This window comes from Homalodisca vitripennis, chromosome 4, assembly GCF_021130785.1.
Source record: "Homalodisca vitripennis isolate AUS2020 chromosome 4, UT_GWSS_2.1, whole genome shotgun sequence".
NCBI classification, from domain to species: domain Eukaryota; kingdom Metazoa; phylum Arthropoda; class Insecta; order Hemiptera; family Cicadellidae; genus Homalodisca; species Homalodisca vitripennis.
In genome coordinates this window covers 125,446,148-125,464,433 of record NC_060210.1, presented here as the reverse complement: position 1 = coordinate 125,464,433, position 18,286 = coordinate 125,446,148, and the positions used below count along the sequence as shown (strand labels likewise).

General features: G+C 34.4%; 1 protein-coding gene across 1 annotated transcript; it reads right to left on the bottom strand.

The window, feature by feature from the left end:
- Positions 1-3,477: 3,477 nt before the first annotated feature.
- On the bottom strand, positions 3,478-18,221 carry LOC124360125 (facilitated trehalose transporter Tret1-like). Its single transcript, XM_046813463.1, has 2 exons — positions 18,099-18,221; positions 3,478-7,632 (listed from the first exon to the last, which is right to left on the bottom strand). Exons 1-2 carry the CDS (start codon positions 18,184-18,186, stop codon positions 6,188-6,190), a joined length of 1,533 nt encoding a protein of 510 aa, XP_046669419.1. The 5' UTR covers positions 18,187-18,221; the 3' UTR covers positions 3,478-6,187.
- Between the last annotated feature and the right edge of the window lie 65 nt (positions 18,222-18,286).

Sequence of the window (18,286 nt, the reverse complement as noted above, 5' to 3'; positions counted from 1 at the left end):
TGCTATTCTGGCTTCGAAGTACACTGTTTTATCATGTCTATACATGGATTGGACCTTCCCGGGATTTGATCCCGTGATCTCTCAGTTAGAGATCCGAGACCATAATCATTAGTTTACGGAGGAGGACATTATGTAGTTACGCTAAACCAGTTGATGGAAGATATCAGCTTGTCAGTCCGAAAACATGAGAGGACCTATATTTGGTACAAACAACTGGTTTTTGGAACATGGCAGCTAAAGGTAAGTATACATGTTCAAATCTGCCTTCAAATTAAAAAAAAGTATTTCTATAAGGATCACAGACCATTCCTAGAAAAACCGATAAGTTTAAAACTACTTTATGTATTTTGTTGTTACAAATCATTTGTTTTTGTATACTTGATCTTATTAAATTGTTACCGGCTACGTTTTTGGTTATATGAATCTAATCCTAAGGTGAAAACACTTAACTATAGTATATTGGTTTACTCCTCATTTAATGCATAATTAAATCTCAAAGATCCTTAAAATTTAGTTTAAATACCTTCATTCACATTAACTGATAAATAATGTAGTAATTAACTTACAAACTTCTTCCCTGGACTCTAAAATAAGCTTATTTAGGTAAGTTTCCTTTTATAGTATACGTTAAATTCTCTTATTAATTAATAGTTTTAGTTATTCAATAAGTTGGGGAGTATGGTAATACGAGTATATTCAATTCTAAATTACATTCTGGTGTTAAACAGATTGTATACAAACCATATAAAACTGGTCTAAAAGATTATGGTGATCGCGATTATTTTCCCTCTTGTTCCCAACTTACAGCCAAGGTATAAAGTTTATTTCGTTTGTAGACGCTTAAGCTGAAGCACAGTTATGCTTACAAGCATAGTCTGACCTGAGGACGCTTGGGAAATTTCTAAATAAGGAAGTTTTCACACATCATTATTTTTAACAAAATTAATTACATAATATTAAACTATATTTCCGTCAAATCATTGGTTTTAGGCCCAAATTCAACGATAAATCTTTTTTATGAATAGTTTTTACTTTCCCGTACAATTCTTCTCATTTTCTAAGGCATCGTTTATCTTGTTGGAGTTTCGTAAACTTTCTCTCTGAAGGCATAATGTAGAATGAATATTATAACAGTATGGAAAACGTTTCATAATATAACTTGATAAAACCTGAGCTTTAAGAATTTGCTGAGCGTTAGGTTCATAACGGAGATGTTTGAGGAACGGTCGTATAGACTTGAAATTTTGCGTGAAGCTTCATTTCTATAGAAGGATCACAGTTTGATAATGGTGCATGTTACTCTGTGGTTCTTGGAAGGGTGTTATAGAATATTATATTGGTCTTATGGGTAACCATCATGACAATGATAAATAAATTTTAAAATGAACTAAACACAATCATACGAAACATGTAGACTTTCTGTAAGATATCTCGAGAAGGATATTTCGTTTCGAGAACAAATTAAGGAGTTATTGACCTGAAATCTTTGATGTATCTTTATTTCTACATAACTAAGGAGTAGTGTAACCTAACTATTTGCAGGATGTCTCAAAACAATTATTCATATTTTTAAATATAACAGTTGAGTTCCAGATGACGCATATCCGTCAATGGGATTTGTCTGAGTACCGTAGCATTTTACTCAAGAAGCTTGAAAAGTGCTATCCTGTCCATGTGGAGGCTAATGATTATTTTTCTTACCTGATTGCCTGTCGGTATGTCTATAGGATATCTTGAGAATAACATGAGCTATACACTTGTAATTTTGCATGCTGCTTGAGCGGAGCGAAGTATGACACGTGATCTGAAGTACTCCTAAATTTGCCTTAGTACCAAGGAAGAAGTAATTGCTAGTAAATAACAAAAACAAGTTGATTCAGAGATATCCAAAACAATTAATTGTGATGTATGGCCTGAGTGAATACTTTTGAGTGACCGTATATGTAAACGGAATGTAAGTGTGAGAATGTATTAGTGAAGTAAGTCACGCCATAGAAAGGTTAACTTCTTGCTGGATATTCCTGTCTTACACAGCCTAAAATATATACGTAAAAATGACTGAGAATTTCTATTGATGTTCAGGAGTGACTCTGTCCTCAAATATCGTAATAATTGGTCAATCGGCCTTGTTCTGCGGGCAGGATTTCAACTGGAGTTAGTGAACCTCTCTCAGTGCAAAAGTCTATAGTGAAAACAAAACCTAAAGAAATGCTTCCTCTGATTCCTTGTCAAATTCAACAAAAAGAGATGCATCTAAGCCTTCCGAAGCTGTAGTAACTAAGGCTTAAATTACCTCATCATAGAGGATAATATTACAAGCTAGGAGTACGCCAGATCACTTGCGTAATAGGTATCGCTGAAGTTACATACAAAACTTCAAGTAATTTCTTTCTCGATACATAATACAGTCAAACAGACATTTTCAGAAAAGTTTTGTTTAATACTCAGACAGATTGCCGCTTATATAAACCCCATAGAGGAACGTTCACTATCATCAAACACGATGCGTAAAACAGAGGGAAGGACAAACAGATAAACACCCCGATAGGAATATTTCACCCCTTGAATGATAGTAAAATGTAGTAAATTTAAAGTATGTAGCTCATATCATTGTTGAGATATCCCCTTGAGTAATAGGCTTTGCAAATGCTCAGCCAATCCAAGAAACATCATATCTAGTGGCAAATTCTATAGAGGGATAACACCGTTATCAAACTTGATCTTACTATGTAGAAATGAAATTATATATAAAACATTAAGTCGATACCTCAATTACTTCTCGAGAATTTTGCGGCAGACAACCTGACAAACAAACAGGATAGAAATGGCGTCAGCCATCTGAGTGATGAAAGTCCAATTTGTGACACAATACGGTTTCGAAATATCCACCTGACTTAAAGGCTTTGCTGACTCTCAGCCTAATCGTAAGAGTGTACATGAAATATCATTAAAAAAGATATTACTTATGCTAAAATTAAGTTAAATACAAATTCCAAGCCAATAGCTCGATTATGTCCCTGGATATTTTGCAAAAAAATAGACAAGAATATGGTGCCAGCCCTGTGATGAGTGTATTGAAGTGAGTGATTGAATATACAACATTCTAAAGTTCTAAAACCGCTCAAAAGGTTATAATTATCGCTATTAGAATGTTCTATACTATTAAGGTGACTTTTATTTCTTTCCTAATATTTAAATCTACAATATGCAACATTTTCCAGAAAATCAGCCACTAAAAACGGCCTCAATGGTTATGTTTAACGTTTTCATACATTTAAGCTATATTCATAATAAACCTTCAATTCTACTTTCAATAAGAAAATTTTAGAAATTTCTAATCTCCACATACCTGCCTGTTTTTCTTCTACTTTACTGATACCAAAATTACCTTCACAGTTTTCACCTTAAATGGCACAAAATTGTTATTAGAATTATTTTCGTGCTTAAAATATAAGGGATTTATTAAATAGAGTGAAATATAAAACGCCAATTAAATCTTTTATATACAAAAACGTACAAAATTGGCTTACAACATTGTAATAATTTTAACTACCAACAAAACTTTTACATACTGTTTTATTAACTATACATATTGTCTTATTTATACGCATTACATGACTTTAAACACCACTCACAAGTAAACTTAAAGACAGAGTTATTTTTTACTTTTTTTAAAAATGTATCACAGTCAAATAAAGAGGAGTATACATTTTTACTCAAACCACATATCTGTAACTTCATTACAAAAACACGTAAAAAGTAACTGCAATATTTGCAAACTTGATTACTTCTATTACCTTCATTGCGTCTAATAAGTTTTAATTACTAGTTTTGTTCTTAATTTACACATGACAAATGAGGTATACATACTACTTAGCCTACTCAAAATATCCTAAAGATTACGCTATTTTGAACTTTCGAATATATATATATCTTCTAGGACTACTTACAATTAACACTGTATGCCGGTAACTAAACTTATAGAACTATTAATATCACTTTTTAATACACAATTTAACATAGAACACATAATCCAACAATGTAACGTAAAACACAATCCATTATTAAGAAATTAGACTGTTGTGTAAGTTTTTATAAACCACGAGCTAAATTCAAAATTATTTGTTACAAAGGGACATTTCATATCTCTATTTTAGCTATCGTTTGCAGCTTTTTCCAAGAGATCGTTTTACTTCGAATCATATTGATAGTTCCTGGAACAGTAATATTCAGCCAGATCAACCTTAAAGGCATAACGTGAAAAATAACCTAATTCTCCAATATTATCGGCTATTATTTGATAAACCTTCGAGGAAGAAGAGGTGAAAGACATGTTAGTGTCAGAGAACCTAAAAACTATCCGAATTGTTGCTGAGGATTATCACTGTCTGTTAAATGGCTGAAACTGAGACGGGTGACAGTCTGAATACAACTAATTGTCAATGTCAGGGTTTTTACCTGGTTTAATTTTATGTAAAGGAGGAGTATCCTCTTGCAAGTAATATTTTAACGCAAGATCCTGAAAATATTAACAGTTGTAATTTAGCAATAATTGCGATAATTAAAGTGACGAGTATTAAGGGAAGGAAACCCAACCGATCCGTTTATTGAGATAGTTATCATAGGGTTGATGGTCTCAATTATGGATACCATTCTTGACGGGTGAGACGTGTGGACCTCAGAATCTGGACCCAGCAGTTTAGCTAGGATGAGATGACCCATCAAAAGCAACAACTAGATTTCTTCACGTAGAAAGAAACTGAAAAAATAATGCAAGACGCAAACGCCGGAAACATCAACAGTTGTTCCCGAATAAATCGGTAACGATAAAAGTTTATAAATTGTTGTGACGAATTTGAGAATTTAAAATTCCAACTATTTGAAAGCCAAGTGGAATATTTCATCGTTATTAGTACTTTCAACCCCTTAATGCTCTCTGACATCCCGACCATGGTTTTATGTACATAAACGCTTGAAAGCAGAATACCTAAAAAGGAAACACACATTTTTGACACATTGATTCTACAGTGAATTATATTCTACAAATGTGTAGGTTGTGTTTTAGGGGTGGGATATTTGGGAAACTAGACCATTTACTAGAACAGAGCAAATTAACGCGACACTCGAAATACCAAAATCACCAAAAGTTGTCTGCTTCCGAATAAATCACACCGTATATTATAGTGGCGATGTTTAGCATGACAAGACTTGAAAAGATAGAATTTTCATTTGCGTTTACTGAATGTATGTGTGAGATCGTTCCAATTGAATATGCCATTATCGATATCAGCAAGTTCAAAACCTTCAATGCTCTTTGATCTATAGTCTCTGGTACCATTCATTCATATTGTACGTTATAATGAATTGTTTAGTGTAAACAGGCACTAAAAATACTGCAGTATTAAATGTAACATGAATTTGACAAAACGCAGGATCTATCCACAAGAAAGCTCTTCAGTGGTGGTTCTTCCCTAGCGATTGTTCTACTTAGAAAATATTTCTTCGTCTGATTGGAGATAACGGTTTCTTTTTTTTTGTTTTTTTTTGAAACAGTAATGTAATCCAGGATAACCCAATAAGTAATAATTTTGAATATTAAAAATATGATCTATTCCATGGACACGGTTGCTATTGGGTAAGAACGCGTTGAGAGTCAGGTTGACGTCAGATGTACTAGGGTTTGCCGTGTGCTGGACAGGAATACATTCGACTGAAACTTGTTCAAGACTGCTGATGACGAGGGTAATGAACAATCTGATTATGATCAATATCAGTTCAGGAGATCATCGGTACATCGATATTAGTGTTTGTATCCATAAAGAAGAATCCTCCTGCAAGAAATAACGCAAGATCTGGGAGCCAACAAGCCAACAACGTGTTTATTATTCATGACAATTGGCTACGATCGCATCGAAATAATTATATTATATTATCGCGCTGTAAATCGAAGTGGAATGATTTGGTATGGTAAAGTCAAACTGTAAATAAATCCAATTGTGGCTGTAAAATATAAGTGTAACAACGTTTCCTTTCGTACTTCAAGGTCACTGGTAACTATAATTCGCAAGTTACTTTTTCATACATTGTACACACTAATAAACATTCAATACAAAACAATACACAGGTACAATAAAATCATAAAAAAATCAATATTTAACTAAACACTGGTTCCATATAAACTTTTACATTATAACGGGGCATCTGAGATCTCTATTTTCGGAATAGTTGGTACCTTTTTGCTAGCGTTCTTTTTACTTTGAATAGAGTTGGTCAGTTCTTGACGGATTTGACTGAAGGTTTTACCCCTTGTTTCTGGAACGGTAATGTAAATCCAGATCAGTCCTATAAGACAGAACGTGGAAAATAACCAAAATATAAAGTATTCTCCGACGTTGTCGGCTAAAACTTGATAAAACTTGAGCAGGAAGAATGCGTTAAGGGTGAGGTTGATGGCAGAGATACTCGACGCAAATCCACGAGTGTTGGACAGGAACATCTCCGACTGGTACATGACCGAGACTGGGCCGATTCCGAGGGTAACGAATAGGCTGAATACTATAATTGTCAAAACCGGGAACCAATTGTATCTAGATACATCGATATTAGTCATTGTGTCCATGTAGAAGTATCCTCCAGCAAGCAGTAGATTTACGCAAGATCCAAACGCCGAGAACATTAAAAGTTGTCTTCTACCGGACAGATCGGCAATGATCGCAACGAAAAAACTCGATATAAATATGATCACGCCGAAAACTATAGTGGTGTTGTTTGGTGTGACAATTCTGGACAAAACGGAATTATCACTCGCATTTACTGAATGCAAACTTGCATTTACTGAATGTAAGTGGGAAAAAGTTTGAGTGGAGTACGTCATTATCGCTATCAGCCCATTCAGAACCCTCAGCGTGCCCAGCCCAAGTACGATGTACAATGCTCTTATGTCAGCAGAAGTGCGAAAGATGTCTTTCCAAGACGCTTTATTGCTCACTTCATTATTGTAAGATAAAACCATCGCCTGTAGCTCTTCGCTGACAGAGTTCACTGGTGAGCATCCTCTGAGTCTCGTCAGACATTTGGCTGCCTCGGCGTTTCTCTTCTTCATGACCAGGAAGTACGGCGATTCAGGCTGCCCGTAGAACACCAAGAAGGAGATGACGGGTAGAGCGGCGGTGACGTAAGTGTACGTGCGGTATGAGAGGCACGCTCCGAGACAGTACTCTATGACATGCCCGAGGTACCAAGTGTTGTGGAACAAGCTGCAGATAGACCCACGTATCTCAGGGCTGGAGATCTCACTGAGGTAGAGAGGTACGACTGTGAACACCACGCCCATTGCGAGCCCTTGAACGATCCTGGTGAAGAGGAGAGTCTCGATTGTGGGCCAGATAAGTATGATGATCCAGCTGAGGAAGTAGATGGGGCAGGTGATCAGTATCAAAGGCCGGCGACCCCACCGGTCCGCCAAGAAGCTGGCAGGGATGGGGGTGATGAGGTTGCCAATCTCAATGATGGATACCATCCAACTGCTCTGTGAGGAAGTCATGGGGATCTCGGAATCTGGCCCCAGCAAAGTGGCTAGGATGGGGGTGACCCAGCCGAAGCAGGAACCAGATACCATCACGCAGAAACATGCTGAAACAAAAGGCATATTCTTAATGATTTGCTACATTTTTTAGTTATAATGGTCCAGTAAAGCCTATGAAATCAAAAAACATATGTGACCTACTAATTTCTTAGTGTGTAAATAAAAGATAAATTTAGTGTATCTCAATGTGTGTGTGTGTGTGTGTAGAGTATACTTTTAAAAACAGATTTATGAGAGTATTTTAGTTGAAAATCAATTGATTAATGGAATTATTATAATAATATTAGATCTTACATTATTGGCTGCACTTTAGCAATCCCTATTACTCCACGGGGTGGGAAAATATAATTTTTATTTGTATGTCCACACGATATCACGAAAACGAACTGATCTACAGATTTGAAATATTTTACATGGACTTTCATTTATATATAGGATATTAGGTAGATTGGTTGGTAAGGTTTTCTTTACATCCCATCGAATTCTTCTGTACTCCGAGTAACTTATACGCTTATTGACTGAGCGTTAGCAAAGTCAATCACTCTAGGGGTAGACATTTTTATTTCAGTCTGTTTGTCTGTGTATCTACCTGTCAGTCCGCACCACAACTCGAAAACGACCTGAAGTATAGGCTTCAAAATTGTATGGTCTTATTTATATATAGGCAACACAGTGTCCAATGATAAACCAAGAAGTTTGGATGAGCGTCATTGAATCCTATCTTTCAGTAAGCTGACACAATTTCTATTTTCTCGGGTGGTGGGGAGGGGGGGGAGTGAAAATGTTTTTTCTCCATGGTTGCCTTTCTGTCTATCAGCCTCCACGATATATCCAGAATGAAATAAGCTGTTAAAAATTACAAATAAAAATTTCTACTTAAAGTTTTGCATGTAACCTTAGTAAAGTCTTTTACGTGAAAAAACAAGGTAAGCGTGCGCTACATCGTATTCGATAATTTAATTTTTAACACGACCTTGTAATATTGTATACGTCGCACTTATCCCATCAACAATTTCTGAGATCTTTGGAAAAAGGGTGTAATATTCTCAAGTGCTACATATAAACCTATTATTTCATGTGCATTGTCAATACATTATAAGTACTAGCAGTGAGCTGTGACGCGTGACACCAGCTCGAGACATGTGGAACTGTTGCCGAGGTCAGGCAGGGTATGGGCGCTACGGCTCCTCACAAACAACGTGACGTAATCAGACTAAATGATGTTAACTGTGGAACTGACCGTGTTTGTCACTCAACAAACAATATCGTGACCCTGTAGCTTGTATTGATACTGGGAATTGACACTTGGTCGTTTGCCTTCTGAAAGACCTAAACACACCGAACATCCTGATTTTCTGAGTGAAATTTTTGGATGTTAAGTATAAGAAAGTAGCTAGCTATGTTAAAACACTATTCCATTAATTCTTTTTTTAAGGTTTTTTATTGATGATGGAAGGTTTTAAAGGATAACAGGATTTCGGACATTTGCCATCGTTATAGGTTATAGAAGGTATAACACAACGTTTCGAGGATTAGAATCTATCCTCTTCGTCAGGTGGGAAAGGTATTATATATAGATTCCATTCCTCAATATGTTGTGTTATATCTTCTATAATCATGTTGCGAAGAATGATGTATGGCAAATTGTATATTTAGGTGTATGAATGTTTGATACTACAAGCACACTGCAAAGTCTGGACAGAAAAGAGGTCAGATTTACTCCAAATGTGATATGGATATTGCTTAAATATTAGAATAAAACTAGACATATTCTTATCCCAAAATATTACTCATTATGAAATACTTATTCCAGAACTTTGCACGAGTATAAACAATTGGCCATCTGTGGTAATGTGCCACGAATAGTTATGATAGTAGTATTATCTCAAGTTTACTACGGATGGAAGCAATAATTATACAATCAGTTGAATTTATTTTGGGATCAGTTTCCTTTGATATTGTGGAGGGGCATATTTACAGTAGGTGGAGGGAAACCCCAGGAGGGACTGTAAACTAATATGACTCAATGAATCATTCACTCTTGATTTTAATTTGAGGAAGCAAACGTACACAGTGAGTCCGTGATCATTGCAAATGGTATAAGCAATGCACTAGACCTTAGAATGTACATTTTTATGGCAGAAAACCGTCGAGAGACACTGAGTCCGTTTTTCTCTAAATAGGCATGCAGTGTTCTGTGTCAGATGTACGAATTTTCACATCTTTGAAGAACTAATACTGAACATGTACGCAATGACATCGAGGTGTGTGACCCGCAAAGTAGGCTTGCTTTTAATTTTGGTAATACAAATAATCATAGATATTATTAGCAAATCAGGATGGTTTGAAAAGGTCTTGGTGTGTGTCCAAACATTACCATCAGAGCTGTTTGACGTACAGTGGAAAGATTAACTAGGTTGGTCTATGGAAAAGTAAGGCACGTCTGAAATTAATGTTACTCGCGCCACCCTTTATATCTAAGTAGAATACAGGAACCGGAAGTAGACACTTTTGATAGAAGTGGGAATAACTGAACTACGTATAGTATTTCCTTGATCGGGGCAAGAAGGCGAACTCATATGTCGCTACAGAAACAGCTCATTCGAACCAGAAGTGCTCCTACATACATAAAACTTGAATAATAAAGGCCACTTGCTTAACCTCAAACCCTCTTTTCTGTAAACAATGGAATAACATCTGCCTGATATATGCCTGTTTTCATTTTATAGTAATTATAGGCTCCATCGTATTATATTATACATTATTTCACAAAATGCACTACGACTTTATTCCCACATATTGGCCTAAATATTCCACGAGTTACTGGAATAGTTGGAGCCATTCTATCAAATATCATGGAATGTTACAAAAAATGCGTTTTATTTCATTAGTAACTGCTTCACTGTCCAACTTTAGGACCTTAAATACTGCACTTAAAACATAAAATCCAATTATTAGAAAACTGATTAAGAGATAGAAATATCATCCCACTGGATGATGCAGTGGTCGAAATTTGATATGTATATTGCCTAAATATCAGAATAAAACTTAACATACTTTATCCCGAAATGCCACTAACTTAAAAAGTGGTGGTAACTACAACAACTTGTCACAAGGGTATTTGGTATGGCATTTAAAGAGATATGTCTGTTATGTTCAGTTGGTCAGCAAGAAATTACGCGCAAAGCCGCGGGGAAACTGCTAGTGGTTATACATAATATAACAGTAATTTTCTTGTTTTAAAATAACTGTATGACTGAGTAGATTGTTCTAAACAAAACTGTTCTATGCTTTAGTAATTTTCGTTTTGTTTAATATAGTAAAACAGCAAGGAAAATATAATAACATAGTATTCACAATTTCCCTTAAGGAAACGTTAAGTGTTAGCAAATAGTTCTCTCAAGGTTTTAGCATCCTAGCAGATTTTTATATGGGATTATCTTTAATTATGATCTCCTCAAACCGCCTGTTTACACAGTTTCTGAAACGTGAACCTCTAAATTTCTCCAATATGGCCTTTTCCTCGAAGCTTGAAAATGGGATGACACTCAATGAAAGTGAAAGGCTCTGTTTTAAAAAACAATGTACTTTGCATTTCAAAATACTGCAAAATCCTGCAAAAATAACTTACAATAGTGCGGGGCCTCATTGCCGTTTTATACACAACTAATCTGGACGCCTTAAAGTTCCATGTATTTCAACCAAAATAGGTATGGAAACCTTTGTAGCCTTGTAAACCACTTGTTATTCATTAATACTCTAGAAACATATAACTGTTTAGTTTCATGAAAATCAGTATGACCATTCTATTCAATAAATCATTATCCAAAATGATCACTCAGTACATTTTAAACTAATGGGGGCGACAATGGCTTTAGCTCATTTTACTGCATAGTTACCAAGTGCATCTTATGAAACAAAATATGCTAACCGAAAAGCAGTTACAGTGTACCTTTGGGTCATATAGGGTGGAAATGGAGTTCCAGGATCAAAAACAGAATGTCTAGTAAATGCAAGATTTTTAAAGAGAATTTCTTTTGTAAAACGAAAGTCATTTGATGATATATCTTGGGTGATTGTTAAGCCTAGGGGATGAGTCTTTAGCCACACAGCTATTTATATCTTAAAGAAGTATGGATTTTACCCGAATAAGCAAAAGGATACTATGAGCCAAATCTAGTAATTTTTATAAACGCTCTTATACTTGAGTGGTGCATCTCGGAGCATAGGTTCTAGCTTTTCCCAGCTGACATGGTCGTCTTAGTTGAAGTGAAAGTTATATGGAATAAATTATAGTTCAGGGGTGAAAATAGAGGGCATTGGGTCTTAAATAACGTTATAATATCTTTTTTAAAGAAATTATGTTCGTTGATTTTAACCAAAATTAGTATGCGCATTTACTAGGTCAAATATGACTAAGGATGATGCCAAGGTCTTCTTAGACCTTACTCATCTTTAAAATCATACATATACTTTACAAAAAAAAAATTAAAAAGGGTTTGGATGCGTATTCATTGGGTTTTTAAAACGAGACATCATCCGTTATGTTACAATAAGAAATGCGTAAAAGAGCATTAGGTTTACAAGTTTTCTTATGAGGAAAACTAAAAGGTCGTTTTTCTACAGCAGTCTATTAATATTCCTTTAAAAAAATCTATAACAATTCCCCATTAATTTTTAGGAGTAATATCTTAATGAGAAACAAGGTTCTAAGTTTGTCTAAAAATACTACGATATGAATTAAAAGATTGTTAATGTAGTATTTAATAAAGTATTTTGATCTGTAAAACCCATGGGAATAATATTAAATATTCCATACTTTTACTTTAGACTGTGTTGTAGCAATAAAAAGAAAGAATTTAAATCATTTCTTGCCTTCAATTACTTCTGCTAATCTTTCTTCTATCCAAGATAGTACATAGTACATAGTACGTCCAACTAAGTAGTAAATTCAACGGTATTGTATGTACAGGTGTGTCGAAACAATATTTCCGATAGATGGGTCAGAGACCTACGTACTGCTGCTAACGCACGCTATTGATAGCTGTGTGTCCACATCAGCCAACGGCACACAACACTATTCTTGTTACTCGCGCACACAAGCACATCGCACGCCAAGAGTGGTGACGGCTTGAGGCTAAACAGCTGTTTGGTGACGTCATGTCCACAAATGGAACAATAGTGTCAACTAGTGGGCTTATCGGTCGCCAAATACTCCATGTATTAATACATTTGGCGAGTTCAAATTATCGTCCACGTTCTTCTCATTGTTATACTTATTATTAATGATTTGATATATTTTGTTGTAAATAATTCATTTAGTATATTTAATATTTATTATCCTCTTGACCTCTAAGTACAATCATTATTAACGCATTGTAACATGTTATACATTAGCTTGCCATGCTGAAAGTTATAATAATTCTACCAGTAGGACTAAGCAGTTATCCGCGGATTTGCACACAATTCTGTAAGCTATGTATGTGTAGACCACTTCTGCTTCGAGTGAATTATAATTCCGACATCAATGTTGAGTTTGCCTTGTTGCCACACTCAACAAAATATCAAAAAGTGCATATTTACGGCTATTTTAATTTATTTTGGTCTTAGGATATTTTGTCCCAGAGTTTATTTTACCTTGTTTACCGACCAAGAAACACATACACAGGTCTGAGAAGCCTACTTCTGTCAAAAGATTTGGTGGGTTTTATATCAATCTTTTAATTAGAATGAAACTTAGATGCTTTGAATTCTCAATCTGCATAACACTGTTCAATCACTGTACAATTATTTAATATGATAACAAATTTTAATTTAAGCAAATGTTTCTACCACTTTTGTGAACTTCAGCTGAAAGTATCAACAGCTATTTAGGGTTATTTAACTTCGGATTACGTGTCTTAAATATTATAATAATTGTTCAGAATTATTAAATATTCTGAGAAACATATTCAATCTTTTTCACCTATTAAACCTTCCTTGGACTTCTAAAAATATTTGAAAACCAAAATTAGCCAAATCGGACCAGCCATATATAGAATAGATTAGAATAAACTTTATTTCTCATAAATAAGCACACATTCCAACATATTCAATACAAATATACAACAAATATAAATGCAAACCACATACATAGCAAAATAATCTTGTGCATAGCACGCGATTACATAGTATATCAGTACTGGCTGACCTTGACACATTAACATTCATGCCACACATACATACATATACCGAGAAATAAAGTATTGGCCTCCAAGGCAGAGCATGTTTTGAGGCATTTACATAATTCATAAAAATAAAAGAACTAGCAGTGATAGAACAACAATTATACATCTTCAAATATTATAACATAATCCTAAAACCCTCTTTCCAACAAAATTCATTCAGATTCATACTTGCAAGATAAACAGATAAATCACACATACACTAATTATATAAAATAAATTATAAATTATAATCCTCGTTATGTCTACATCTATTTTAAACAAATACTATCCATTGTACAATTTCCTACACCCACACATACATTTCCCTATCAACCAACAATACAACATTTCATACATAACTCATAATACAAAGACAAAATACTATTATTTTAGCATTAGTGTTTATTGTTATAAACCATGGCCATTAACAGTACATATCCCTCCCACTAGTTTTGTGCAATAAAACTGGACATCAAAACAGTACATAAAATACATTTAAAAACATTTAATAAACATTCAACATTCTGTAATGAAAATACCCACTCCTTAATACTGTACATTTCAAGAAAGGTATAAGCGACAGACTACTAATTTCACAAGGTAATACATTAACAATTTTGGTGCTAAAAATGAATAATTATATATGTATTATATTTATTATATATGTATGTATATATAGTTAAAAGTATAGTTTTATTACACTTTTTTAATTTTCTTACCTGGATATTTTCTTACTTTTATTATAAGAAACATTAAAAGAGACTTGTTGTTACTATCAAGCTTTACTCTATCTTTTAACACTATAAATGTAAACAAATTAAAATTGTTGTTAAATTAATTAAACATATGGTTGTGTTGTCATAAAATATTGTTTACACAGAACAGTTGATTACATTTAACAGGTCTTTCAATTAATAGTATTCGTTTGCTGCAATGCAAACTTAAAGACCAAGATGAGATTTTTCGCAATTTTAGGCACCGGTGGGGCGTAGCCCGAAGGGATTTTGAAATAAGGATAAGCCTATATGTTAATCAGGCGCCCTAAGAATGTCCATGTAAAATGTCAGTGCAATCTGTTGAATTGTTTTCGTGTGAAAGCGTAACAAACAAACAAACTTATTTCGCATTTATAATATTATTATTAGGAGTACGTCAAGTAGGCCCTGTATAACAGACTTGTTGCGTACTCTGTACGTCAAGTAGGCCCTGTATAACAGACTTGTTGCGTACTCTGTACGTCAAGTAGGCCCTGTATAACAGACTTGTTGCGTACTCTGTACGTCAAGTAGGCCCTGTATAACAGACTTGTTGCGTACTCTGTACGTCAAGTAGGCCCTGTATAACAGACTTGTTGCGTACTCTGTACGTCAAGTAGACCCTGTATAACAGACTTGTTGCGTACTCTGTACGTCAAGTAGGCTCTGTATAACAGACTTGTTGCGTACTCTGTACGTCAAGTAGGCCCTGTATAACAGACTTGTTGCGTACTCTGTACGTCAAGTAGACCCTGTATAACAGACTTGTTGCGTACTCTGTACGTCAAGTAGGCCCTGTATAACAGACTTGTTGCGTACTCTGTACGTCAAGTAGACCCTGTATAACAGACTTGTTGCGTACTCTGTACGTCAAGAAGTGTACACTATAAGACAGAATTTTCAGAGAGATACAATATGTATTATTTTGTTGAGTATCGCAATGAGCTACAACATCAAATATTGAATAGATATAATCTAAATTAACGTTTGTTTTTAAACGTAAACTGACGTACAAACATTTTCAAACCAATCTCTATTTAAATGTTGACAAGTTAGATAGTTACACTTAAATCCAAATTGTAATTAGATGAGCCGGAAACGGGTTATTTTATTCTTTTCATCTCATTAGCTGACGCTCATTTAAAGTGGAAATGCTCAACATTTGGCGCATTTTATCCTTTTGACCACCACCACATTTGGCGCAACTCACGGCCAATTTCTTTCTCATTCTTGTATAAACTTCCTCTGTTAATTTCATGAAATCTACGTTTAAATGCAGTGCTTATACAATACTAATTGGCTTTCAGCTTTCATAATATTGATGAGACATTTAACTGGTTTTGATAAAAACAATTACTTTGTAAATGAAACAAAAGTAATACAATTGGGAAGATAAACTCTACACAAACGTGACGCACCTACAGGTAGTCAGTGGTAATTGCCAAATTATAATCAGCCATATCAACCTTTTTATTGCGCCAATTATTCGTAACCACTGTACTTTAAATAACGTCATTCAGAATTATGCAAGTACTTATTTCAGTAATTGCAATACCAACCGATAAAATATTGCCTTTACAGTTTTAGGCCATCCAAATAAAGCTTTATTCCTATATTTGTATATATCTCAAATACCAAAAGACTTTATTTATCAGCGTTTGTTTACGTTATTTATAAAGCATGTTGAACCTACCGTTTGAACTTATTTTACAATTTTAAGTAGTTCAAATCAAATTTTTCTTTTAAATATTTTTTTAATGTTTATTGTATGTTAAAATTTATAAGTAAATTCTTCAACAATGTCAAATTAATTTTAATATTTCTTACAAGTTTTACCTTGTTTTATGACCAATTTTTTAAGAACTTTATATTTTTTTAAGCTTAATCTATTTCTGATAATCTTGAGTACAATTATACAAGTAGATAACACTCACTCGGGATCTATACAGAGAGAGACGGCGGGACTGGCGTAATTAAATCTGATATAGTTTGTGATAATATATCTTTAAGCCAACACCGTAAAACAACATAGACCGACATTAAAACTATGTTTTAAAATGTAACAGAATTTGTATATGATTTATGTAATAATAGCACTTCCTGTGAGCTTTGAATATATCTAAGAGATAATACGAACAAAAAATAAACAACGTAGAACAGCTAAATTTATCAGTATTAGTTTTATTTAACAAATTCTTCCTTCTGTTTTTCCTACTTATTTTCTGTCTAAGATTAGTTTGCCAAAATTCCTTTGTTTATTGGGAACAAGCGTACAAGTGATTAAACGATTGCTAATTATATGTATTTGTTAAATTTTGAGGTTCTATATAATTAATTGTCAACCTTTAGTGTTGCAAACAAATGATTCGAAAATTTGATGGAAGTATCTTCAATGCATTTATTGTGTGCGATTTAGGGGGTTACGTTTCGTTATACTCGTAGTTCTAATCGTTAATCCTAATATATGTATATTTATTAGGACGCCTTAGCTGAATCTGTATATAACGTATTGCAGAACATGCCGCATACAATAGGTATAGTATTTATATTATATTTTGTTAACGGAATATAAACATGCAGAATATAAAATTAGGCAGCGCTCTTATTTCTCCAAAATACAAGAGTCTCATATAGACTCTTCACATCCGATGGAGGATGGTCTACAAGGAGTTCGGCAAAACAATTTAACGTAAGCATAGCTCAAGATGTATATTATTATAAAGTGTAATTTAAATTGTACATCAAGTGAAGTACAAAGCTCAACCTAAAAATAAGACTTTCCTATTATAATAATTAATTGATACCACGTTTTTCCCTTGAGCATTCATCTCTACTAAACAACCCCTTTACAATGATGACAATCTTGAGCTAAGCTTACTGTAAAAACTCCTTATAGACCATTCTCCATTGGATTTCTACTACCTTAAAAACTATTTCTTAAGTCTAGTATTCATTTACTAAATTTAACTTTCACAACTTGAGCCAAAACAAGAGTATTAAACCATATAGAACAGGACCTATACTCTATTGTAAATGTTTCAAACTTTAAACCAGCGTAAAGTTTTAAAGAATGAACCCTTTGAGATCGGATTTGCGGCATTGTACTCTACTAAAAAAGATCTTTAATTTGATGTACTACTCGGCCTATGCTCTCATTTAAGATTCCCTTTGACTCCTTGCGGGCCATCCCTTTGACAAAAAGGTAGTTACTTCAAAAAGTAGATTTATAGATACAGTAGTGACGTACCACGTTGCATTGCTTTACTTGTAATTGTTCGGGAATAATTAAGCCCCTGTGGGACATTTTTACACCCTGTATATAGCTTAGCTTCGTTTTATTTAGTACAAATATTTTCATTAAAACATTCATTACAAACTAACTTCTTAAAAATTATATTATTTTTAAAACTGGTGACTATACCATAACATACTATATTTAATCCACTGGACCCCCACGGCCTCAGCCGTGGAATACTGTTTTCATCTTTAAATACGTACAGCCTAACTGCCGCAGATCACTCCATCTTTAATGATTCTGTGGTAGGTACTGACCTGTGAAGCCTGCCAAGTACTGTTGTAACGCGCCGTTCCGCCTCATTGCACTGAATCCAGGCGAAGTCGCAGCTCGGACCAGGGTCATCTTAGGGCCAATTGGACCAATGTCAACTGATTGGCTCCAGATGTCCAATTGTTAGGTCAGAAGACCGAGCACACTTTGATTAAGATTACTCCAATCACTT

Coding starts and splice junctions, on each gene's coding strand:
- LOC124360125 (XM_046813463.1), bottom strand. CDS start 18,186: ATGACCCTGGTCCGAGCTGCGACTTCGCCTGGATTCAGTGCAATGAGG. Junction 7,633..18,098: donor GTACTTGGCAGGCTTCACAG/GTCAGTACCTAC, acceptor CTTTTGTTTCAG/CATGTTTCTGCGTGATGGTA.